This window comes from Alligator mississippiensis, chromosome 4 (genome assembly GCF_030867095.1).
Source record: "Alligator mississippiensis isolate rAllMis1 chromosome 4, rAllMis1, whole genome shotgun sequence".
Taxonomy (NCBI): domain Eukaryota; kingdom Metazoa; phylum Chordata; order Crocodylia; family Alligatoridae; genus Alligator; species Alligator mississippiensis.
Window position 1 is genome coordinate 177,269,932 of NC_081827.1, and position 20,975 is coordinate 177,290,906.

At 42.2% G+C, this 20,975-nt stretch overlaps 1 protein-coding gene and 1 long non-coding RNA gene across 2 annotated transcripts in view; one reads left to right on the top strand and one right to left on the bottom strand.

Annotated features, from left to right (window-relative positions):
* Nucleotides 1–20,975, top strand: part of CPS1 (carbamoyl-phosphate synthase 1) — a 144,346-nt gene that overhangs the window by 41,565 nt on the left and 81,806 nt on the right. The window contains exons 8-18 of the mRNA XM_006276652.3: nucleotides 3,101–3,229; nucleotides 3,928–4,034; nucleotides 5,384–5,525; nucleotides 8,235–8,312; nucleotides 9,626–9,724; nucleotides 10,447–10,542; nucleotides 15,339–15,528; nucleotides 16,046–16,203; nucleotides 17,376–17,504; nucleotides 19,672–19,816; nucleotides 20,225–20,435. Coding sequence (XP_006276714.2) covers nucleotides 3,101–3,229; nucleotides 3,928–4,034; nucleotides 5,384–5,525; nucleotides 8,235–8,312; nucleotides 9,626–9,724; nucleotides 10,447–10,542; nucleotides 15,339–15,528; nucleotides 16,046–16,203; nucleotides 17,376–17,504; nucleotides 19,672–19,816; nucleotides 20,225–20,435 — 1,484 coding nt within the window. The remainder of the gene's footprint in view (nucleotides 1–3,100; nucleotides 3,230–3,927; nucleotides 4,035–5,383; nucleotides 5,526–8,234; nucleotides 8,313–9,625; nucleotides 9,725–10,446; nucleotides 10,543–15,338; nucleotides 15,529–16,045; nucleotides 16,204–17,375; nucleotides 17,505–19,671; nucleotides 19,817–20,224; nucleotides 20,436–20,975) is intronic.
* On the bottom strand, nucleotides 10,164–16,125 carry LOC132250361 (uncharacterized). Its single transcript, XR_009462039.1, has 2 exons — nucleotides 15,923–16,125; nucleotides 10,164–10,814 (listed from the first exon to the last, which is right to left on the bottom strand). It is a non-coding gene; the product is annotated as an uncharacterized LOC132250361 (long non-coding RNA).

Below are 20,975 nucleotides of genomic sequence, written 5' to 3' on the forward strand. Positions count from 1 at the left end.
GGCTGCTGCCCCCTCCTCCTGGGCAGTCCTTAACTTATATGGCCCTTGTGACCTCATTTACTTGGTCCAATGGAGGCCAGCACCTGGTGGCTGTCAGCCAACCAATTTGAAATACATCACTAGTTGCCAGGCAGACTGGCAGTCTCTAGCCCACCAGGGAGGAAGCCCCTCACCCAGGTATGTGATACTAGTCATGTAGGCAGAGGGAGCAGGTTTCCCTCCTCCCTCAGGAATGTATCCAGCTCAGGTTACCTAAAGAGATAGGGTGAAGGTGTGTCTCCTCTGCTGGGCCCATCCTAATCAAATTGTCACAGAGCAGAGTTTTTGGGGAGAAACAGACATGGCCTTATGCCATACTGGTCATGTAGATCGTTAGGTTACCATGCTTTGACATGATGAGGTTTTTTTTGTGTTGCGCTCTAGATTTTTGTGTCTCTTATGGAAGAGAGCCTGCTTTATGCAGCACTGCAGAACTATTGCTGGTTGCATTTCTACACTTACTTTTTAAAATACTAAGTCATAAGGCTGTTACAGTGGAGTAATATTGAACCATACTAACTTTGTACATGGTGCTGGAAGTTAAAGAAGGAGCATTTCTAGCAGAAGAAGGTTTTAGCAGGATAACACAGGAAAAGTCATCTCAACATAAACTGTTTACCAAACAGGATCGTTTGACAGAGATATCTACAAATCCGCTTGTAACAGATCCTTCTATTTTCTCCTCATATGCAAAACTGATGTGTGGTCTAAATGGAGTTCACTGAACTAGAATTAGGGAAGGAGGATGATATAGAGAAGTGAGGGGCTCCACACCCTCCTTGAGTGTTACTATGATCTCTACTTTCTGCTCTATCTGTTATTCTGATCTATTTTCTGCTCTGTGCCCTATCTGCTGCTCTGTTGCCTGCTCCCTCCCTGGTCTGCTGTGTGCCACACACAGAGGCTGCTGTGCTACTTGCGGTGCATATGCGTTCTGGAAGTACTTGAGTAGTTTTAATGCCTCCAAGTCCAGAGACATCAATGTCACTACTTACCAAGTTATAGTGAAACATGTGACTAATGCAGGGGTGGGCAAAATACAGCACGCGGGCTGGATCTGGCCCACCAGACAATTTTCATCCAGCCCACAGGCAGGTGCCTACCAATTCACTGTATCTGGTCTGACCCCGGGCTGCCCCATATGTGTTTACATGGGGCTGAGCCCAGCTCACTCCTATGGGGGCAGCATATGCTGCGCTCTCACCCTTGCCCTCAGGACAGCCCTGACCCCAGCCCCACAGGTAAGGAAGTGGCAGTGGTGGGCGGGGGAGGGGCAGCAGTGGCAGTGGGTGGGCAGGAAGGAAGTGGTGGTGGTCAGTGGTGATGGGCAGGTGGGGGAAGCAGCAGTGGGCAGGTGGGAAGCGGTAGCGAGCTAGCAGGCAGGAGGCAACTGGCGGCAGGAGTACAGGTCCCATGCCAGTGTCGCAGGTCCAGGGCTGGCAGGGGCCCACGGTCGGGCAGCAGGAGCATGAAGCCTGGACTGGTGGGGTATGGGGTCTGACTGGCTCCATTGCACGGAGCTCTCCAGGGCTCACATGCAGTTTCTGGGTTCTCCCAAGCCACGCACCTCCTGGGGGAGCCCTGTGTGATGGAGCCAGTGGCCCAGCCCCGCTCACTGCCACATGCAGGTTATGGGGGACAATAGGGAACTCCGTACTATGGAGCTGGGCTGGCTGTGCCCCTCTCCCTACAGCCCTGGCTGAACCCCATGGCCTACACTGCTGGCTTCATTGTGTGCGGCTTCCCCTGGGAGCGTGAGGCTTGGGTGGGGAATCCAGGAACTGCATGTGAGCCTTGCACAATGGAAGGTGTGGGGGGCTCGGCCTGCTGTGTGCTGTGAGCGCCCTGAGGGCCTCCTGCCTGCTGCTGTCACTGGCAGCAGGAGCTGTGCACAATGGGGGGCATGTGTGAGGGAGGCCTGTTTTGTAGGGGAAAGCCCACATGCACATCCCACCATATACATGCACCCACCCCCCACACACCCTCTCAGCTATAACCCCATCACACCTTCCACCTCCACTCACCCCACAATCCCACTATACCTACAGCCCCCCACAAACTCCACAATCACCCACACATCTCCACACATCCCCATACCCACCCCTCACACCTACCTAAATCCCCCACAAACCCCATACATCTGGACATACCCCTACACTCTCCCCAACACTGCATATACACCCGCAGCTCCCCACAAACCCTATACCCACCCATCTCCACATTTCCCATGCCTACCCATACCCCTACAAACCTCACACATCCACACACAGCCTCCCCCACATACCATATCCACTTTCACTCACCCCCAACAAATCCCATACCCACCCACACCCCCATGCCCCCCACAATATACAAGAATAAGACTTCATTTTGATCTGTTATGCAGTCACCTCTATTTACAATACACAAACGCACACAAATCAGGACAAAATTATTTTTTGAAATAAAATTAACATATGTTATAGTAGATGTATGATTTTTAGTATATAATTTGGTTTTTTTCTGGTTTCAAGATGGCAAACCTCCCTCCCAAATGGAGTACTACTGGAGGACGTGGGGGGGGGGCACTTCTAGTGGAAAAGATCAGGGGTTAGAGGTAGGACTTCTGGTCCCAAGATGGTGACCAGGGGGCCGAGCACCTGTCAATAGATGGGGCTACCCTTGCAGCCCTCAACAGTTCACTGAAACTCATTAAGTGGCCCTCCATTTGAACTAATTGACCATCTGGCCTAAGGTAATGAATGAACAGTGAATGAGAACTCTAACCTGACTTCTTTAGAGTTAAAGTGATAGAAATCTGTGCTGTCAGGGTCACAGGATTGATATTCGTACTGTCAATGTGAAGCCTTTAGCCTGTATTGCCCAGGTAACCACATATTTAATACACTATTAATTAAGTAACTGTCAAAGAGAGTCTTCATGTTGACATGCTGAGCTGTTTTTGGTGCACCATGGAATGTGCCTGGTAGGCTTTTTGTTATCAGTTAGAATCGGCTCACTGTGGAAGAAGGAAAGTTAATTGAAAACTTTTTTTTCTTTGCCTCTTTGGTTTCTCTTCCAGCGGGGGGCAGAGGTGCATGTGGTTCCCTGGAATCATGACTTCACCAGGATGGAGTATGATGGGCTCTTTATTTCTGGTGGCCCTGGGGATCCAACACAAGCACAGGAACTGATCCAGAATGTCAAGAAGGTAAAGTGCGAGCCCTTAGGGGATTTTCTAACCAATGACATCCATGAATTCATCTCAAGGCTTTTGTATGCAATAATTTGCTCGTTTCTCAAGGAAACAAGTGGATCATAGATTAAAAATTTAAGCAGTTGTGTGCACTAACAAGTCATGTGAAATTTCACTTCTGTTACTTTTCCAGTTTGGCATCTGTCTCTGTCTGCTTAAACTGTTAGCTCCGAGGACTGGAGACCTCACTTGTAATATGCCCTAGTATATGAATAGTCACTTTTATAAAAAGACAGAGCATCTGCAGTCATGTATCCTCCCTTAAAGGCTGGCCCATAGGGAACCATAGCTGATCTCTCTATATGCCCTCATTGGGTAGGTTTCCCCTCATCTTTCCCACTGCTTTCCCACTGTATGCAATGACCTCCATACAGACAAAGGAGGGGTGTGATGGTGGATAGGAGCACTTCTCTCTGCTAGGAATATGTGTTGGGCCCTATATTCCCTATTGTGAATTAGGAGCATATAGGGAACACTAGCCCAGCAATAAGCAGATTAAATTATTTTATATGTAAGTTGCCCAAAACAAATCATTTCTCCATTGAAACACTGTGTTCAAAGCTAATGAGTATGAATATATTTTACCTCTGAATTGGAAGATTTGATGGTGCAAGAATCTCACTCTTGGGTTGATGAAAATCTTCTCCATCTAGGTCTTGGAGAGTGATTGCCAGGTGCCATTGTTTGGGGTCAGTATGGGGAACCTAATAACTGGAGTGGCAGCTGGAGCTACATCTTACAAGATGCCCATGGCCAACAGGTAAGACAACATACTGCAAAGAATTGTGCTACATCAACATTTTGCCTTTGCCACCTTATCACTAATGAAACCTATCATGTCTGTGATGCCAGATGGGCTGTCTTCCCAACCTTCTTTCCATGAGATGAGTTGTGAAGCAAGCTGAGGAATCAAGGATCACAGTGCAGCTCTTTTTTCCAGAGCGAAGAGTAGATGGTGGCCTGTAGTGTTCAGCTGTGAATGGTTCTATATTCTGCTCAGAGATTCACTTGCTCATTGGATCCCCTTCTGACTTAGGAGGCCAGGCCCAAAGGATATTCCTGTTTGAATCCTTTCTTTTAAATAATGAACTAAAAGAAACTTTGACTTAATGTACAGGCACCCAAATATGGCAGCCTTACACTGTACGTTTTGTGTCCAAGATGTTTAAGATGGAGTTGGTATAAATATCTTCAAAGATATTGTTGCCTCATCCTCCATTGCTATTCATGTAGGCTGGAGCAATGCATTATTTTATTTGGGAATACCTCTGGTCGCTGTCTTGGTCAGATTACAAAACTGACACATTTTGTGTATCCTACTATAGACATTTCACTGATTACTGTTTTGTATACAAAATACACTTTGTCCATCTTATTTCCTAACAGGCCTTTTGAAGTGTGCTGAAACATGACTCTGTTGGAGCCTGTGTACTAGTAATGTGGACATATGTACATGGCACAGTTCAATGTCACACAGAGATAACAGATCATTCTGAATGAGTTGGCGTACATATTGGAGGCAGCCTACCTGTAGTGGTGTGATATAACCCACCTGGGCTGATATACCTTGCTTCTCAGCTTGGCTGGAATGTCATGCTAAGAGGACCATAGTGCTTCTAGTCCCCAAACTAATCTGGGTTTCTCTGCACAGCACTGTGTCATGCCATGAGGTCATACCCTTTATTTCTTTGTTACAGCAATTCATCTTATTCCTTTAAAATTATCCTGCCAAATAAATTGTTCCTTTTGAGGCCACTTGGAAACCATTTGTTCCAAATGGTCCAAACGAGCTAAAGGATATCTGTTTTAACTTTATTGCCTTATCATTGTGATTGTGATACTGGCTATAGCAATTGAACAGCTGCTGCTGGGTAGCTATAAACTCTGAATTGTCAGACCTGCTTGTGCTGGGTGCTGGCTGGAAGAAGGATTTGTGGCTTTCTGTTAGCTTTGCTAATTGTGCACTTGTATAATGGGAGTTTTCAGCACTCTGCTTTTGCTAAGTACCATACAGTACTAACTCCAGTGTTTTCCTTCTGCTCTTCATGTGCACTGCTCCTTTTATTCCTCACCTCTCTGTCCCTTTCCTCTTTTCATATCTGTCATCAGAGGGCAGAATCAACCCGTGTTGAGTGCAGTGAATGGACAGGCTTTCATTACTGCTCAGAACCACGGTTATGCAATTGACAGCAGCACCCTCCCTCCTGGTTGGAAACCCCTTTTTGTGAATGCCAATGATCAAACAAATGAGGTAGGTGCAAACTTTCCAGATATCTACTCAAGCAAAGGTTTAGATAGTGTCCCCTATCCATTGTTCATTTCACTCAGATACCTCGCTTAAGCCTGCTCTATCTGGAGGAGCAACTTTATTGGTTATACATCATGAGCAGGTGCTCCATAAGAACCCTTTTCCTGTCGCTTTAATTATCTGATTATATTTTGTGTTCAGTGGTAGTGCTCTCTCAGCTGGCAAGGCAGTAAATCAGTGCAGTGACCCTTGTATTATTCACACAGTCAGTTAACCAAGCTGTAGAATCAGTGCAGAGACTCCTACAAAGCTTTTTGGGGAGCTTCTCCATAAAGATTAGGTTGATTTCTATACCTTTCATGGATATCAGCCTAAATCTCCAGTCCAGTGCCCCATTGTGCCAGACACTGCATAAGTGGCCTGAAAGTGTTTGTAATCTAACTAGACAAGGAGTAGGAGTGAAGACAGCAAAACAGAGAGAGGAAAAGTGACTTGCTTAAATTGCCCAGTAAGTCAACGGATGAGCAGGGAGAGAACCCGCACTTCTTGACCCCCATTCAGTGCCCTACCTGCTAGATTAGGCTGCCTCTTGTAAGTCTTCATTGACCTGTGGATTCAAAAATACTGCTGAAAAATAGGTATTTAAAACATAATTCCTCTTGGGAGAAATCTCCCTGTCCTCTTGTATTAGTCCCACCTCACATCAAACCTGACAGGTTGAACGCTGTGCTGTGCTCATATAAACTCAATAGACTTTTGAGAAACCAAACTAAGTATAAGCATTTCCAGCAGATGAATTTAATATATGTATGTATGTTTGCCAGCTGGTGCTGTCCTTCCTTGAATAAATTTCTGACTAGAGGTAGAATAATAATGCAACCCCCTTCCTAACCTCTTCAACCCCCCCTACCCCCCCCGAGACAAACTCTTCAAAGCCTATTATTGTTTGTTTCACCTTTACAATGGGCTTGCTCTCCCCTTTTTTTGTTTTCATAGAGATTGAAGCAGAGAAACTTTTCTGGGAAAGTATTTGGAGGCAAACTTCAGAGTTATGTGGAAAATTGGAGTAAAGCCCCTGGACAGTCCTTCTGTGGGGACTAAACTTGAGACTTCTAGATCTAAATGTATTGCTTAGTTGATAGGGCCTCCATTTGGTTGTAGACTCAAACCTCTGCAAGTGTTCTGGCCTTTACAGCCTATCAAGGAGCTTCGCTGTCTTAGTACAGATGGCACAAGCATTCACGGAAATAGAATTTGACAGCCACACATCAGCACTGTACCTAGACTTCTGGTGGCCCCGGGTGAACTTTTAGTATCGCCCCCCACCTTTGCCAGAGATAACAATAATAATAATCAGACAACAGGGAAAAAAAACAGGCCATTTTCAGGCCCCCTTTTTATCTGGGCCGCAGGCAGTTGCCCGGTTCACCCATGCCTGTGTCTGGGTCTGCCACACACGTAACTTCCTTTGCACTAATGTCATCAGGGAAGAGAGTCTGTACCAGAGCTTAGCAAAGCAATGCAGATGCCAAATATTTATTCAGAACTAAACATTTGAAAAGATACATATATAGAAATAGCTGGTAAACTCAGAGAAACCCTCATCTCCTCATGATTATTTCACAACATGTAATTATTCATGTAATTTTCAGTTCTTCATTCCATGCTAATTATAGGAAAACATCATAACCAGCACCTATCATTCCCCCTGTCTCAGCCAAGAGCCCAATACTCTGGGCCATTTTTGGCCCCTGGCCTGAACAACAGCCCTGCTCTGTAAATGCAGCTGGAATATAATCTCACTGTTCCACCTAGGTGATTAGATATGGAGCCTGCACTTGTTGGACTCTTTCCTCCTCTCCCCACCCTTCCTGGTTCCTTCTGGGAGGCTCTGGCTTCTCATCTTCCACCTAGTAGAGTTGTCCACTAGTCACACAGAAATGGCTGTCACGGGAGCCATTCCAATCCTTTCTCCTAGAATTCAGTTGCTGATTGTCATGCCATACAAGAGAAGTCTTAGGCATCCAATTCCAGCTTGTCTGAAACTGCAAACAGTAGCTTCAAGTCAAGCTTGGGCAATTCTGCAGCTTTCCTGGGACCAACACAGTGTTCTACTTGTCCCATCTCAGCAATGGCCTGGGAAAGAAGCAACTTGAATTGCGTTCCACAGCATCCACAATTGTTGCGTTGTCTTGTGCGAAAGAGACTAGGTGACATCCATTTTTATTCAAATCAAACAAGAAAAGTAAGTGGAGTTAGAGCAGAGGTGAATTTTGTCCATTGTTTTCAGCAGGACTGAGGCCAAACTGGAGCAGTAAATGCAGATTTTCTACTCCAGCCTCCTTCAGGGTGACCTTTTATTACTGTATATTTTTTCCCCCACCTGCTTCAGCATTCTGTGTGGAAGGAGCCTCACATATCTTTTCTCTTAAGTGCCTACAATTCGATAACACTTTAAAGCATTCACTTTTCAGCTGCACACAACCCAATGGGCTACACTGATGCTGTAGCATGAGTAATGATTGAGCAGCTCAGTGGCTTACTGGATAAAACATTGTTTGAAGACCTGGAATGAAATGAGTTTCAACTCAGCATCCCCTAAAAGCCTGCTGGTTCTTGACCTTTAATGCCTTGAGGGTGGTAAGCAGTAGCTCTCTGTTACTTCACTCATTACCAGGAAGGTGTTTAAGGCAATCATTTCTATCCCTGCAGGGAATTATGCACGAGACCAAACCAATTTTCACAGCACAGTTCTACCCAGAGGCCAGCGCGGGGCCAACGGACACGGAGGTACTGTACAGGGATTGATTCTAGTTTGGTTTTGGAGTTGCTGAAGGAGTGTGCATTGAGTATAGATCAGGTAAAGTGAAAATCTTTATGCACTGATGCTCTTAAATCCTGTTTTCGTAGAAGTGAGGCCCTTAGTAAAGGTCCCAATCCTGTATAGTCTTACTCATGTTTAACACAATCCAAAGCTCATTGAAATCAACTCTATTCTCGTGAGTAGTAGAAAATATTTAGACAATATACATGCTTTTGGTCCTTGTGGGACCTTATGTGCGAGTGGATAATTTCTGTGCAGAATATTGCTTGTGGGCTTAAATTTTAGCAGGACTGGGCTGAAATTTCTTGAACCTGTGATGGTTGCAAAAAGGAACTTTCTGTTTCAAAAAAATATCTAGATGCTATTTCTAATAAACATATTAACATTTTAATACATTTGAGTTCCACTTCCAGACATTGTAATTGTGGAGTTATGTAAGTGAATTCACACTCATTCACCTCTATTCTCCTAGCTGAAATGAAATGTTAATCCCTCTTCTCAAGTTGCATAGTCACCGAATACGACTAAGCAGCAGGGGACGTTGCAAGGAAAAGAAGGCATGTCTGAGCATAAATATATTATGTGGTACTTGTAGGGAAAGGAAGCAGAAAGAGTGTTTAGAAATTATATAATTTAATGTTGTATTTATGTTTAAAAGTGAATCTCTCAGTAGTAAGGAAGTTCTTACCACTTCAGAGGAGAATCTCAAAGAACTTAAAAACCACCTTTAGACATCTCTTTCCAAGCTGCCATGCAGTTTCAGTGTTTTGAACACATTTTATAGTGTACTATATATCCTTAGAGATCTGCAGTCTGACTCAAGGACAAACATGTGCCCAATCAGTTTGCAGGTTAATAACAAACAACTGTTAAAGATATATGTAACAGGGCCCTTTCTCAGTTGGTGTAAATCCTCATAGCTCCATTGGTCTGGTTAAGTGTACAGCACATAGATTTTGAACTCATATATCCTTTATGTATTAGCAGATATATTCAACTGTGTGTGAATTTTTAAATGCTTTTTCTTTGTGTTCTCTTTCTTGAGGCTTTCTTACTTCTTTGACTTAGGTTCATCTGCTAGGTCAAATAATATGATGAAAATTAGAAATATGGGGCCAATTTTTTTGCTGGTATAAATCAAAGATGCTGATATCAGTGGAGCTAAACTGATTTACACCACCTAACCCTCCGGCCTGCAGCAAGAAGTTTGTTTTGCCTTAACTTTCATAATTTATTTAGCTCCATTTTGGGTGCTTAAATATGTGTTTATCTTTCCCAGTTGCTATTCAATTCATTTATTTCACTGATTAAGAAGGGCAAAGGTACTACTGTTGCCTCGGTGCTGCCCAAGGCCAGAGCTACCGCTACTAGAGTTGAGGTCAGTATATTAATGACCTTTATTTTTATCTGTCAGTCACTGAGTAGCTGTGACTTGTATTGACTCAAATGTAGAAAATGCTTTGCATGAACATGTCGCTGGGAAACTGGAGCATGGGACTCCCTCATAGAAGCTCCATTATAGATTTCTTTCTGTATTTTATTAAATCTTTCTATTCCTATGTGCAGGTTTTGTGTATGTGTATTTGTATGTTCTTCAAACAGAATCTATGTTTATCATGAAGTTCTCTGTCCCAAGGCACATCCTGTAGTCCAGTCTAGTATCAAACTGAAGCTGTGTTGCCAGCACATAAGTTATTTGTTTCATGAGTAGGATGTTAATAATAAATGGTTCCTTTCAAATGCAGCAGGGCTTTGAATAAAAAATATAAAACAAAGCAGTGGGAAGCCAAAATGAAAGATGGTAGTCTACACAGAAATAAAATAATCAATATATTTATTTGTATTTTGTGCAAAACATGATGTATATGCATTTCTTTAGCCAAATGTACATGTGATGGGTTCAAGAAAACTTTTCCTGTAAAGCTGGAAATAAAGCCACAGTTTTTCTGAGGGTGGCTTTTTTTTTTTCCTTAGACCTTCTGGTTTCTTTTTGTAATTCAAAATAGTTCCATATTGTAGGGTTCTTTTCCCCCAGCTCTAACTCCTATGCTTTGTAGCATTTTAAAAATCATATTAATTGTTGCATACATTTTTCCCTAGGTCTCCAAAGTTCTCATCCTAGGATCTGGGGGTCTGTCAATTGGGCAGGCAGGGGAATTTGATTACTCTGGATCACAGGCTGTTAAAGCCATGAAGGTGAGACAACACACAAGAATGTTGTTCAACTTTTTTCCTTTGTTGCAACTTAGACGATCACTTATTTACTTATTCTAAAACTGTGGACTTATGACTTTTTTTTTCTATTGGTGAATTGTTGGCCCACTGATCTGAGTTTGTTTCAGCCTGGATTCTTGGGGGGAATAATTATGAATAGCTGGAATTTGAATGTTATCCTTTGGATTGTCCTGGTCCTTGACTCCTTGCTCTTCATTGTGATGTGTGTTGCTTATATCTCTCTAATAGAATACCTGTAATTTAAAAAAAAAAAGGAATACAGTGAATGGCAAACAATGTACTTTGTAAATGAATGGTGTGACAAAGGGTAGTTTGCATTCAAATTAGTGAAACTTCTCTGATTCTTCAGCTGTTTTTCAGATAAATTGTTATTCATTGAGATGCTAGTGGGAAATGAATGTGATGAAGTCATTAGTAATAAGGGAATAGAAAAGCCATGCTTTTTGGTGAAAATGTTTATGAATTTTCTGCACTCTCCTATTAGTGTTTCCAAATAAAATAGTATTTATTGTAAATGAAAGAAGATACATTTTAAAAACAGGCTTTAATGAATCCATTCCCTGTGCTTTGCAAAGTAGCTGGAAGATGAACTAGAATAAGCAGCTGAAAAGTCCTTCAAAGACAGGGTTACTGTTGTATAGTATAAGGCCAGTGTAACCAGATCTTCCTTCCTCTACCTTTGTCACTCGCACACTTTCATCTGGAAAAAAAAAAAAGACTTCATGACACTCCCAGATACACAGCTGGTGCAGCTGTTGACTGCAGAGTATGTAGTTTAGAGAAGCCCTGAAACTGCTCTAAGTTGTCAGGGCAATTTAAGCCCACAAGTTAAAATAAAATCAGGAAAGAGGAAAGGTAACTTAGATATCTCCCCACATTCCTTCCCAATAGGTTTGTTTCATCCTGCATCCTACACTCCTGCATCAGGGTGAGACTTATAGTAATTGAGAACTGAACCCCAAATGTTGTAAAGCATTGTTTGACATGTGCTGTATTAATCTGCATTGCCAAGCCTAGCATTTTGTGTAAAGTGTTCACATGTTCAATTAATCAATATCAAATCAGGAAATGAGAGTCCTGGACCTGGGTAGTCTCTGTACAAATAGCATCTTGAATTTTAAAGGAGGGCACCTTTTTATTTGTCTCCATCTTCCAAACTTAGTTCTACAGGTTTCCCTCGCTTTATGTGGGTTCTGTACATGTGAATTCGCTCTTATGTGATGACCCTTTCTATACCAAAAATTCGTTATATGTGAGGTAAATTCACTGTGATGCGATCGGTGTGGTGGAAGCCAACAGTCAGCTGCTATGTGCGGTGCATTGTGGGAGTGACATGCACCAAAATATAGTCTCCTATGCTCCTCCCTCATTGTCTCCGACATGTTTCTGTAGTTGCCATCCTCATTATGATAGTGCCCCACGCTTGTGTGTACTGTCTGCTGTTGGTGAGTACCAAAAGTGTCTTGTAAAAGTGGTAGAAATGGGTCTGGGGATCATTACAATCGAGGTCTTGGAATGGATCCCTATTTGTTACATTGTAAAGTGGGTTACCTTTATGCAAATTTGAACTGTGTGACATTTTTCCAGGATCACATGTACAGCATAAAGCCAGAGAAACCTGTACTGTGTACTGTGCAGTTTTTGTCCTGAATTTTGCTGGCTTGACCTTCTAGAATACCCCTTTTTTCTTCTTGCCACCAGCCAGCTGTTGTGATCTTGGCATTAATCAGCCATTCCAGAGGCAGCATTTGCTCTTCCTGACCTTGCCTCTAGCAGTGGTGATTTACAATAGCATGCCAAAGATGAGGCAGTTGGTCAGCACCCACCAAGGGAAAACTACATCGTGTGGGTGGCAGAAAATGGGGCAGGTAACACAAGCAGAAAGTAAGAGGCTAAAGATCTTTCTTTGCCAAACTTTCACCTCACCATTTAAAACAAAATAATTTAGATACTGATTTGCTGGTATTTCCCACCCTTTCTGTTTATTAAGCCTGAGCTCAACAAGACAAATAATTCTGTGTTTAAATCCATCCCTTAGGTATGTGCATAAAATTAAATAGTGTTGAGTGAATTTGTAGCCATGATAAAGACCTGAAGAAGAATGCATTGCATTCAAAAGCATATATAAGTCTGTCCTAACCATGTAGGTGGGCCAAACAAAAATATCACCTGCAAAAATCCTTCTCTCAAGGACAAGGATGGGTCTGAAATATACAATTATTACAACTGGTAGGAAATTGATAGATCTTCCTTCCTCAATGGAAAATTTGCACAAAAATAGGGAAAAATGCTTCTGGACAAATCAAAGGAATATATTATGATCATAAAACCTAAACCTTACCATATGAAAAGTATTGGCTTTCCATTGCTTCCCCAAATCCCAAACATTTTCCTTCAACTTTTAAATCTTTTACTTTTTTTTTCCCCAAGGAAAAAGCTTTTAAATTGAAACACCAAGTTTCCATTGGAAAAAGGAGTGTCAGCAGAAACTTTTGGCATGGTCTAATTGATGTATTTTATGTTATCTGAATAAGACAAAAGAAACAGTGTGTGTGACTAAGTTGATCAATAATATAGGAGCAGCTCCCTGGGCAAGCAAGCCATAAATTCATTCCACAAACAATCTGTCAAGCGGTTGTGGTGATTATACAAATATGTACATATTCCAGCATGCTTACAGATTGATTATGAAAAGGAGAAAAAAGGACCAAATTTTTTATTTCAAAACATGATTTGGTGAGCTCACTGTCTCAGTATATAGTTGAAGCCATGAGCGACTGATGCAGTCCCACCAACCATTGGGGGGGGGGGGGAGTCCCCCACGGCTAATGCTGCCAAGTGGGGGTAAGGGGAAGCAGCTGCAGCAGTTAGCCGGTGCTTGCAGGGGGGGCTCCCACCTGTCCCCCCTGCTCATCGCCTCATTTTCACCAGGGGTGATGTGTAGGGAGTGCACGTGCACTCCTTCTTGTGGTGGTGTACCCCCTGTGAAAAGGCACCACCAACAGCATTGGCGGTGCCTGCAGGCAGTCGCTGCTTGTCACCCCACTGCTGGCAGTGCTGGCAGCATCTGTGGGCAGTCCATGATTGCCCCTGGCTGCCGCTTCTGGCAGTGCCTATGGGTGTTTGCTGACCCATGGTCAGCACTCACCACCCCTGCCACTGCTGACCGTGCGCCATGCCCCCTGCTCACCGCCACCAGACTCCCACTGCTGCTGGCACAGCTGTGCTCCCCAGCCACCGGGGGCATGTGCTGTTCATGAATTTCGCTGTTTGAAGTTCGAAATGCATCAAAACAGCTTTGAAACGAGACACCTGTAGGAATTTTGCACAGCCGTAATAAGTACCTTTTATCACAAAATTTACAATATGAACTGATCTTTGCCTTGCATGCTTTTCCTGCTTGGGGCATGTTGTTGCTCTTTCTGAAAGACGTATACCTTTCCTCACCTTGATGCTTCATTGCTGCATATTTACAGCAGAGAACTCAAAATAGTTAGTTGATAGTATTCATTTAACAGTCTTTTAGGGTGACAGTATTTGGATCTTGGGAAGCATTGAATTTGCAGCTGAATAAAAAGCTGTAAGCTGTGGCCTAGCAGAGCTGCTAACCACAAGGCAGAATGATATATTAAAAGTAACATTGCAAGATGCTTAGGCAAGCATTTTCTTAACAATATAGTAGTGTTGTAAAATATATATATATATATATATATATATATATATATATATATATATATATAGCTCATTATGTATCATTAGGCGGTAAGGCAGATTTTACTTATGAATGCTTATGCTAAGCCAGCCATTTGCTTATGCTAAGTAACCATATAATTGTGTCAACCATTTTCAAGTGAGTCTGTGTAAGTTTGTGTGCTGCAAATGAGGAAGCCTTAGGAATGTGAAGATGATACAACATGGAACTGAAAAACAGGCTGAAATGTGAAAGACAACACATAACTAGTAAAAGAATCCAAGATAAATTTTTGCAAAAAGGTGAATGGTGATTGGTAAAGAGGCCTTCAGAACCTTCCAGGTTTTGGTCAAAGTCCGCCCAGTGACCGAAGAAGTGGAGTCAAGGTCTTAGACATGCCCTCTTAGCAAAAAGACATGTAAATGAATAAAATGCATAGGCAATGTCATGCTAATGAAGTAAACAGTAAACGGAGGCAGAGCTTGAGATAGGAGGAGATATGGGTGGAGCAAAGGAGGAACCAAGGTGGAGTAAATGCTAAGGAGTATGAACCAAGGTGTATAAATGTGGAAAGAACTGATGTTCAATGCTGCTCCCTGGTTTGTTGGGTTTTTGGGAGCTCGCCTGAACCTGTCTTCATTCTGAATAAAGCTGTTGTCGAGCAATGTGTGCTGGTGTTTGCTCCCTGAGCAACTGGATCCCTGAGCAATTGTATCGTCTCCCTAGTCGTTGGGCGCCACATGAAGTTGGGGTCTAACACAGTCCATACTCTTAGAATGTCCTGGCAATACTTTTTTTTGGGAAACTACATTTCTTCTTTCTGTGCTCTGGTTTATCACATAGGAGCTCCTTGGGCATGTATGTTGGCTATCTAAGACAGATATCTAGTCCACTGCAGCCAGGTCCTCAAAGAACTGAAATTTATTCTAGTTTCTGTGACCTGGTGCGGCATAAAAGGCACCATTTTGAGTTAATTGTGCTGTTCTTTATGAGTTGTTGGTCTATTGTTTCTTCTGGCTTATTTCTCTGAATGCAATATATTTAGATGGTAATTTTCATCTTCCAGGAAGAAAATGTGAAAACTGTCCTCATGAACCCCAATATTGCCTCAGTCCAAACCAATGAAGTGGGCTTAAAGCAGGCTGACACAGTCTACTTCCTCCCCATTACACCACAGTTTGTCACAGAGGTCATCAAAGCAGAGAGGCCAGATGGGTTAATTTTGGGCATGGGCGGCCAGACAGCTCTTAACTGTGGTATGTATCATGGAATCGTTTTGGCTTTGTAGCTGAATTTTACACTCATTATACTTGGTTCTATGAACAAAAATGAGTGTCTCAGCTACAATACCTAATTCACTTTCAGACATATATATAAGATCAATATTGGCTATATCTATCAAAATGAGAAATAACTAAACTATACCTATTGAATATAATAATGGGCACAGACAGAAGTGGAAATGAGATGGGGAAAGCGTGTAAAATGTTCCCCCTTCAGAATGATGGGGCTGGTTTTGCCTTCTATTAGCATAGGTATAAATGTTTCAGGAGATTCATGAAAACATTCCTGTTCCCTTAAATGTAAGCATCTGACTGTATGCTTTTCTGAATGTGGGAGACTAAAAGCTGAGTTTGTTGTGGATCTTACCTTTAATGTGGACTGCTAGCAGTAAGGTTCTGTGGTGAGGAGGTCATGTATGTGAGTTGCTAGAGGTCCAGATCTCCATACACTTCCTCTTTGCACAACATTCTAACCATATTCTCTTTTCAGGAGTGGAGTTGTTCAAACGAGGTGTTCTGCAGGAGTATGGAGTGAAGGTCCTGGGCACCTCAGTTGAATCCATCATGGCCACCGAGGACAGGCACCTATTTACTAACAAACTGATGGAAATAAATGAAAAGATTGCTCCCAGCTTTGCAGTGGAATCGGTAAATCAGATAAGCCCAGTGCCAGCAGAATTAACTTTATTCTTCTTTGAAACAGATTTTTCCGTTCTGTTTAATTTGGGGAAAGTTTAATCTGACCTAGCATGGTGAGGGTTAAACATAGTCTTGTGGAAACATAGCAGCTGATGGCAGTTCATAGTGATTTGAAGTAGTTAAAACTGCATGTGCAATGTATGAAAGCCCAACCTGGTTGTGAAAGATAGTCAAGTTACCTGAACCTCCAGTAAAATAAGTGGAATAGTAGAGCAATGTGAAGAAATTATTTAACATTACAGTGGATATTCTTTTTAACTTTTACAAGCTGCAACACAGGGCCAACAGTTAGGTTGTTAAGGCCTCCTTTACATCTATTATTCAATTACCTGGCTAATTGCACAATTACCATAATTTAGACTGGCTACATGTGCAAATTAAGTATGGTGCCTTAAAAAGGTCCAACCAGCTATAAAGTTATTGCTGGAAAATGGGTAATAACTTCATAGCTGATTTATATCCACCTTTAATTTGCATTTATAGTCTGTGCCTCCGTAGCTGGGAAACTGCAGCTGCTGCGATCTTCCAGCCTCAGAGGAATCCCATGCTGCTGATGACTCTCAGCCCTGGCTGTGCCCCAGGCGTAGCCAGGGCTGAGAGTCTTGCAGCTGATGGAACACATGTTGCATGGCAGGAAATGCAATTGTATGGCTTGTGCTTTAGATTGCATTGCACCTCTATGTCCATGTAGAGGGGCCTTCTCTGTTACAGAGATCCTGTTGAAGAAAAATGAGAAAGTGAAAAATGGTATTTGGTTCAGAGAGAGAGGGAGAGATTAAGTCTTTAAAAAAAAAAAAGGAACTTTGACATTAGTAAAAATGCCAGCTCAAATCTATAGTTGGGTAAGTCCAGTGAGATCACTGGTAATATACCAAGTACAAATTTGGTCCTTTAGTCAATAGGGATGCCTATGTGTAACTAAAGGCAAATTGGATATTGGAGTCCATCCTCAAATTTGCCTCATGAGTGATAACATAACGCCAGTCACTCTTTTCCCCTTACCCTACTTTGTGAACTGCCTTACTGATAGTGTTTTCAGTCAACTGTGCAATTAGATATGCAAACTTTAATCAGCTTAAATCATAACATTTTATTTGACATGTATTCTTCTTTGCTTTAAGATTGAAGATGCTTTTGTGGCAGCAGAAAAGATTGGCTACCCAGTCATGATACGCTCTGCCTATGCCCTGGGTGGGCTGGGATCAGGTATATGTCCTGACAAGGAAAGTCTGCTGGACCTGGGTACCAAGGTATGTCTGCAGTTGATAGCAGTAGGGATCGGCCATTTGATTAAAGATATTCTTGTAACAGTCACACATCAATCTATTACATATATAATATGTTTTACCTTCTTGTTAAAACATTATCTGGATTCTCTCTAATGCCCCGATCTTCATCATACTTGCTACTGATTTCAGTAATGTGAAATGACATCATCCACCACTGTTAGTTTCTCTCAGAAACTGGTCATAGTTTGAGCAAATGTTGCAGCAATTTTGCTAAAAAAGAAGCAAAATGGCCTATTTTCTCTTGCTCTTAGTGGTGAGTGTCACAAGGAAGAAACCTGGCAAGTGAAAATCCTTATCAAGCTTAGCTACTACAACATGCCAGGAACTGAGGGACAAAGATCAGACCTTTATGTAGCTGAATCTCAAAGGATATATTTGTGCCGGACCAGAAATCTAGCAAGATCCTCTTCTATAGATTTGTATCAACAAGGCACTATTGGTCAAAAATGCTGATTTTTTTCCCCCCCTTTCTTTAGGAGATACAGTTGTGGGGTTTTTCCCTCACATGGAAATGAGGTAGAGATTTTTTGTTGTAGATGAGACCTGGGTTAGGGGCAGCACTTAAGTTGTAGCTGAAGGTAATGCCAGTGGTGTATCTAGGGCAGGGTGATGGGGGCAACTGCCTCAGTTGCCAACAAGTTGGGGGATGGAACAAAAAAAAAAAAAATCTTTTAATGCAGCAGCACAATTGTGATCATAGTGGCAGTGGCAACAAGAAGTCACCACTGTCCACATGCAGCAGCTGTCACAGGTGCCTGCCTGTGTTCTTACAGTTCTGGGTAAGAACACTGCCACCCTGACCATCTGATTTGTGGGAGGCAAGTAAAAAGACTGGACTGTGTCACACCATAATTTTGGTTTTGGAAGCCCAGATCCTTCACTAAAATTAACAGGAGCTCCAGGAGGTCACATTGTAACATATTGAAGCCCTATCCTAAAAGAAACATGATTTGGCTGTTATAATGCTACATCCAAACTTGCAATGTAGATAGCCTTAAGTAACGTAACTTGAGGCTGCCAATTTCAGAGCAGGAAGGTGAGTTTATTGACAGAGGAACTGAGTCATTCTAATATTTTCAGTGAATTTAACAAGTACCCTATAATTGTTAGTCTATATGGACAAAGTTCATGTTATATTCTTTCACTGTCTTGATATATTTGCAGTTTTGCCTAGTGTATTGAAGAATACTTTTGGGATTAGTTTTAGAGTAGGTCAGAATGCCACATTGCGCACAGAATAGTTATTAGTTTAGTTTAGCATTTTCTGCAAGCACCAATATCATCTCCCTTTACATAGGTACACATTTAACTCTCTATAAAAAAAACTAGTCCTATTGAAGCCAATGGGTGCATCTACACATGCTATTAGTACACAGTAGTAAACGCTGGTGTACAATTCATTGGAGTTTATTGCTCCCAGGCACTGTGTCTTCATGTGCACCTGGAACCTCAGCACATTGAACTGTTTGGAGCAGCCCTGATTGGCAGGGAGCATGGGGGATCAGCTTGCTAGCCCGGGGCTGCTCTGACCTGGCTTAATATGCTGTGGAGAGGCTGGCTGGGGCATGAGGGTGCTCCAGTGTGGGGCTGGCTAGCAGGCAGCCCATGCACTGAATCACCCTTGTGTCCCAGCCAGCCCTGTCAGCATCTGTACATGTGTTGCTGCCTACTAAAGAACTCTGCCGCAGGATCATACTTGTATTTACAAATACTGTCCTGTGGAGGAGCTAATTAGGCAGCTCTGCAGTAAATGTCTTATGTAGATGTGCTCACTGAGACTACTTGCATATAGAAAATGAAGAATGGCTGTAACTGTCCCCAGGATCAAAGCTTTGTATTTTTATATTTGGATTAATAATATATATTCTGTTGTCCAACTATCAATGTTACTTCATGTGTTACCTTTATTTCTATGATGTTACACCAAGATTTTGGGAAGAATTTAAATTGGGTGCTATAATATCAGGTTTTACAATTTGTATGTTGGGACATCTTGAAATTCATCATAAAAGCCTTAAATGTGAGAGTGGGCTATATTAAAGTTCTGCTGCACATGTTTAATAAAAATGTATTTCCTATTCTTTTCTACCATCTGTCCTCTCTAATGTTTCTAAAACCTGATTCGCAGGCCTTTGCAATGACCAACCAAATTCTAGTGGAGAAGTCAGTAGTTGGCTGGAAGGAGATAGAATATGAAGTAGTAAGAGATGCTGCTGATAACTGTATTGCTGTCTGTAATATGGAAAATGTTGATGCCATGGGAGTCCACACAGGTAAGTTTGCTGTACATCACAGTATAGCACACTGTACATTGCTTTTAGATCAACATTTTCATACATGCTCTTTCTTCTTAATGCAGGTGTACACTTATCTGGCCAGCGATACAGAATGCAGAGTTTTATCAGATTTAGATTAAGAGTATTACCGGGTAGACTGCAAAATGGTTTCAATAGGCTGAGTCTTTCCAAAGTATCTCACATTTCACAAGGTAGCATAGGTAATGTAGTCTCATCAGAATCTAGTACTGTGCCCTGAAATGCCCATACTTGGCACCTTCCACAGCACTTGAAGTTTGAAAAGCATGTGTCATTTCCTAAGATACAGTCAGCTAGTAGCAATGTGACCCCAGTACCCAGAATTTATTATTATCAAAGTCTTTTGTTTTTTGTTTCAACAAATAGGAGATTCTATTGTAGTAGCTCCAAGCCAGACACTCTCCAATGAGGAATTTCAGATGCTGAGGGAACGTGCCATCAAGATTGTCCGCCACTTGGGCATTGTGGGAGAATGTAACATCCAGTATGCCCTGCATCCCACCTCTCTGGAGTACTGTGTCATTGAAGTAAACGCCAGGCTCTCAAGAAGCTCTGCCTTGGCATCCAAGGCTACAGGGTAAGGTAGGACATAAGGACATAAGGGGTAGGAAGAGGAGTACTTGAATCAGAGTTTGGTTGCTGTGTATTACAAATGGAAAAGCTCTTAGAAGTGAAGACTGTTAGATCTCTTTATACAGTACATCACCAGCATCTATATGTTGGCTGCAAATAATCTCTGGGACCCTAAGGATTTAGTTATTAATGAGCTGTCTGCCAGGTTGAAGCACATGGTATTGGTAGCTGCTTTTGTTTTGATGGCTAATCAAACTAATCAAGGCAAAGGGTGGTCAAAGTTGGCTGTATAAAAATTGGCTTCTTAATTGCACTTTACAGATGCTGTCGAGAAGTGCAAATTAATCATTAATTTGCAGTTTTCAACAACTTGTGCAGTTGTTGAAGCCCTGTAGCAAACTGGAGACAGGCCACAATAACTGCCAGTGGGCATTTCATTGTTTCACTTTAAATAACTGAATGCTATGAAACAGATCTGTTTTTGATTTGTCTCAGCGTGTATAATATATATAAAACAGTAGCATTGGATAAATATCATGTGTTC